Genomic DNA, 4,548 nt, shown 5'->3' on the forward strand with positions numbered 1-4,548 from the left:
CATTCATCCCACCTGAACACCATTAACACAAAGGTCACTATTCTGCTTTTTGCAACACAGAAGCTGGAAGAAAAACAACAGCCATGGTGGACAATAATGCAGAGAGCAGTTTCTATGTTTATCTTGGAAAGATTTGAGTTTTTAAAGTATGGAAAAAATCACTAGATGTTCTCCAGCGCTACCATCCATGTTTAAGGAACACAGAGCATGCTGGCCTGTGAACTCATTGTGTCCACTAAAGCGCATGCGGGACACTTAGGTTGTATGAATGCAGTTCAAACAGGAGATCACATACATGGCGAATATATTTAGAAATTTGAATGGCAACGCAAAGAAAATGATTTCACAAAAAAAAATTGGAATTGAGCATCAAGGCCTGCAGTGTGAACATAGTCTCAGTCATTTGGTTTTGTCTTCCTTTGTCTTCCTTCCTGTGCATTCCTTAGCACAGAAAATTAAATAATTGTTTAATTTTAAGAAATCTTTTAACTTAAGTGATCAAATATTCAAATAGATGGAAAAACCAAACCCTCAGGTCTTCAAACTTGGAAAAAAAACCTTTTTTGGAGAGATTAGCTTTTAAATATCAAGTTAATCAAAAGTCAAATGATCTTACTGACTTAATCTTAAACAAGCAAATTTATATTAAAAACTTGAGTTCTTTAGTGTAAAGAGGGTTTTTAAAACTCAAGCATGACTACACAAATATTAAGGCCTATAATGTCCGGAGTAGGTCCAACTGAGAGGTGAGGTGCTGGCTGCCCATCACCATAGCAGGAAATGATGTTAAACAGCCGGCGTTTACCGTTATGTTTAGTCGGATCACACCCAAGCATAAAACAGAAACAGCTAATGCTGGAAAAGGTTAAATCCTGGAGGTGGGGACGCATGAAGAGTCCTGAAAAGTGAGGGTTGGATAACATCTGGAAAACTAGAAATATTATTTTATATCTTCTAATACAAATCCCATTAAAACAAAAATCTGTACAGGTAAAAAATGAAATAAAACTAAATCTGGCCAATAAACATCACATTTCTAAGTATATATAAATGAAACACTTACACACTAGTTTTAAAGTCTACCCCTACAAATTCAGATGACTGACCCCTCCAGGGTTTATACTGGAATAAGTAACTCTGATTTACTGCTTTTTAATGCTCTTAAAAATCATTTTAATGCCATCAACAACTACCCACACACTCTCTTTCATTCTCTTCACATATATAAACAAACCTTTAAGATCAACTAGAAGCAGTTCTGCACAACCACGTGGAACAAGTTATATCTGATATAATATATCTGACGTTTTTTTTATTTTTTAAATAAAGCATTTTAAATGCCACCTATAATCACAGAATTGTAATGCCAATTAAGGCCTTAATTTAAAAATCATTTAATGAGCTTTAATGATGAAAGGTTTGTGAACTACTCTGCAGCGATGAGAGCCAGCAGGATTTTGAAAAGAAAGATTTTTATTGACAACAAATCGTTGTCATTATCTCAGTAATCTGCTCTCTAAGAACCCGACCCACATCCTTAAAGGAACAATTTAGCCCCAGAAAACAAAACCTTCATATAGTTTCAAGTGTTAATGAATACTCTTACGGAATCATGAGGTTAAAATCCTCTAATAAGCAGATTATAAGGAAAAACAGCCAGACTGTGTTGGATGTGAGGAGCTGAAAAGGGGCGGCTGCAGTTGGAAACCTTTTCAGACTTAATCCATGCATCTGTGTTAGTAGGGCAGGCCTGTTCAACAGTGGGAAGGATCAGTCTTATAAAGCAGGTTTTTGTTAATCGATAAAGCAGATAAAGCCAAACTGACACGACTTAAACCCCCAGAAAAATACAAATATGACCCAAAAAATCAAACTACTATAAGATGTTTACACCTCTCTGCGCTTCCTTTCTCATTCTCTGAAAACATAACAACCGTAAAACATCAATTTTAATGTGTTGATGATTTCTGCATTTTGGACATCTGCTCTTAGCAAAGATAAAATAAGCCACCGTTTCAGCTGTTGCGTTTGAACCACATCCCGGCCTCTTTGGCCTGTTTCCTGTCTGCTCTTTAAATGGCCAGGTAAACAGATTCTGTCTCTAACTATCCTCATTTATAACTATTATTTATGTAGTTAAAATTATACACCGTTAAACCTAGTACCTTACTTTAATGTCAAGATAAAATTACCATTTTTATTCTACCCACTAAAACCTTAAACTCCAGTCTACTGATCAGAAATGTGCTGCTTTATTTTAAACAAATAAACCCATTTAATTAAGGTTTAAATTAAATTAAACATCCATTAAACAGAGAAAAGCTGCATTTCCGTTCCGGTCTATTATCGCGGTAGTCTGTGTTTACTTACCGAACCTGCCGTTAGCTACAGGGCTAGCATGCTAAGGACTAGCATGCTAAGCTAAAGCTAGCGGATGCTGGTTTTTAAATTACATAAATAAGCAGATACAGTCCAATTGGAAGCAGGGGACATTGTAGATAATATTCACACATAATAAAACAATACGAACCATTAAAAACATGCCTCTAACACAAAGTTTGAGTAATAAATTTCCGTACCGTATTCTCAATTTTAGTTTCAACACCGGGCGTTGGCAGCTCCACACTAGGGGCTTCCCAGGCAGTTCAGCAAGGGCACGTACGTCTTGTGGTTCTACGTCATTACGTTTCTTCATTTCCCCCATAAACGGAAGGACAATTAAAGACTAATGAAAACAGCCCAACAAAGTAGAAATTTGAACGTTTTTGTTTCTAAAGTTCAGTGGTTTGTTTAAAATTACAGCAGGCAGGCTAAAAAAAAAAAAACTCACTGAAAAATAATTACAAATAGAGCCAGGATGTGCAATTAGTTTATTAAATGTTTAATTAGTTGGAAATATGTTTCTATATTTTATATTGGACAGGGACATTAATAAGCATTCCTGCAAATTCAGCAGAATTAACCAAAAGGCAATTTTTTTATCTGTTGTCCCTGGACAGATCTTAAATTGTCTACTTATAAGTGAAAAAATGTTGCTACATTTTAACTCCACTAAATATTTCTCCAGTTCTATATATGAAGTAAGGAATTTTAACTAAAAGAGACTGCATTCAAGCCTCTGTGTATCCCAACCACCCACATATTTCTTTTAAATAACACACAACACATTTTAGGAAAAACAAAACTTTATTTCAGAATGGAACCATGTGGCAGACGAAAAAAAAAAAAATCCATCTTCATGTCATAATAACAAAACACCCAGACCGTAAGAAAAGGAAAAACAGAAAGTCCAGAGCTGCAGGCGTCTTTTCCATGTCTAGTTGGACACGCTCTGCAGCAGCGTTATGTTGTCTCCTTTCAACATGATCCTCCCTGGGAGAAAAGGAAACAAAGAAGGTAATTAGGAAAGCCACAATTATGCAAAAAACAGTTTATTTTTTACATCAAGATTATTTCTAAACTGGTCTCATTAAAAACAGTCAAAGTCACTTTAAAAAGGATAGAAAAGAGTTTTACAGTTAAAGGTGGATCAATTTAAACTTTGTCGCAGCCTTCTGTTCCAAAAATACCAACATTTCCAACAAAGGCTATGGATGGTAACAGGTGGCTTTTGGCTTTGTACGCACTCCCAACTTGAATTATTTTATTGTAAAAGCAAAGACAAAATAATTACCTAAAAATGTCTTGCAACTTAGTGAAAACGAAAAATGTAAATTAAATGTTTGAAGCTCTAAAAAAATAATTTTACAAAACCTCCCGTCCAAACCAGACATTTACCAACCAATCCAGCACAGCCCTGCTGTGTTCTTAATTACACCAACTAATGGGAGGATCCAACAATTAACCTCATCTAAACAATTCCAAACACAATAAGTTACAAATTTTGGTTCTAAATTAACTTGAATATATTCTACCTACCAAAAGAAGAAAACTAATTTGATAGAAATGACAAAAATGTATCATAAATGGTCACAACAAACTTGATAATCACCAATAAAATAATTTATTCGAGGCCGATTCAATGTGCCTTACAAAGCTTTGCTTAACTCTTAAATTATTTTTATTTTATCAAACTTTGAACACAAACACATATTTCCTGCCAAATGTCAATCAAACTAATTAATTCATAAAAGTGGAAACAAAATGTTCTCAAATAAATAAAATTCAAAAGGCTTGAAATGTTTGGTATGCATTTTATTCAGATACAAATTAAAAACCTGCCATACTTGGGGGAAGAAAATGTTTATTTAAATCTGAGAGAACATTAGAGAATAAAGCCATGACAGAAAGGGCTCTGGTCTTATTTTTAGTTTTTAAGGCTAATGCTACATTCAGACCGCTAGCAGCACAAGCAGCTGGTTTACAATCAAAGTTAATGTTTGACACGCATCAAGGTGCAGCTAAAGGCCCTGCAGTGTCTATAGCAGCAGCAGGAGCAGAGCCTCATGAGCTTCTGAGGCACTTCACAAGCAGCAGCCATTTTAACTTTAGCTGCTGGACACGCTGCATCAACCAATGAGAGAAGCTGATCTGGGAGCTGGCAGGGAG

General features: G+C 35.3%; 2 protein-coding genes across 3 annotated transcripts in view; both read right to left on the minus strand.

Annotated features, from left to right (window-relative positions):
• Positions 1–2,696, minus strand: part of LOC107085118 (cell division control protein 42 homolog) — an 18,334-nt gene extending 15,638 nt beyond the window's left edge. Inside the window, exon 1 of one of the 2 annotated variants that reach the window (XM_015375277.1) lies at positions 2,580–2,695. The gene's annotated coding sequence lies outside the window, so the exon portion shown is untranslated. Of the gene's footprint in view, positions 1–2,579 lie in introns of both variants that reach the window. The other variant, XM_015375278.1, reaches the window with a different exon arrangement.
• Positions 2,697–3,169: 473 nt separating this feature from the next.
• The window catches only part of snrpe (small nuclear ribonucleoprotein polypeptide E), a 9,256-nt gene continuing 7,877 nt past the window's right edge, over positions 3,170–4,548 (minus strand). Inside the window, exon 5 of the mRNA XM_015375279.1 lies at positions 3,170–3,372. Coding sequence (XP_015230765.1) covers positions 3,317–3,372 — 56 coding nt within the window. The 3' untranslated portion in view covers positions 3,170–3,316. The remainder of the gene's footprint in view (positions 3,373–4,548) is intronic.

Source organism: Cyprinodon variegatus, unplaced genomic scaffold (assembly GCF_000732505.1).
Source record: "Cyprinodon variegatus isolate N-32 unplaced genomic scaffold, C_variegatus-1.0 Scaffold116, whole genome shotgun sequence".
In the NCBI taxonomy this organism is placed as follows: Eukaryota; Metazoa; Chordata; class Actinopteri; order Cyprinodontiformes; family Cyprinodontidae; genus Cyprinodon; species Cyprinodon variegatus.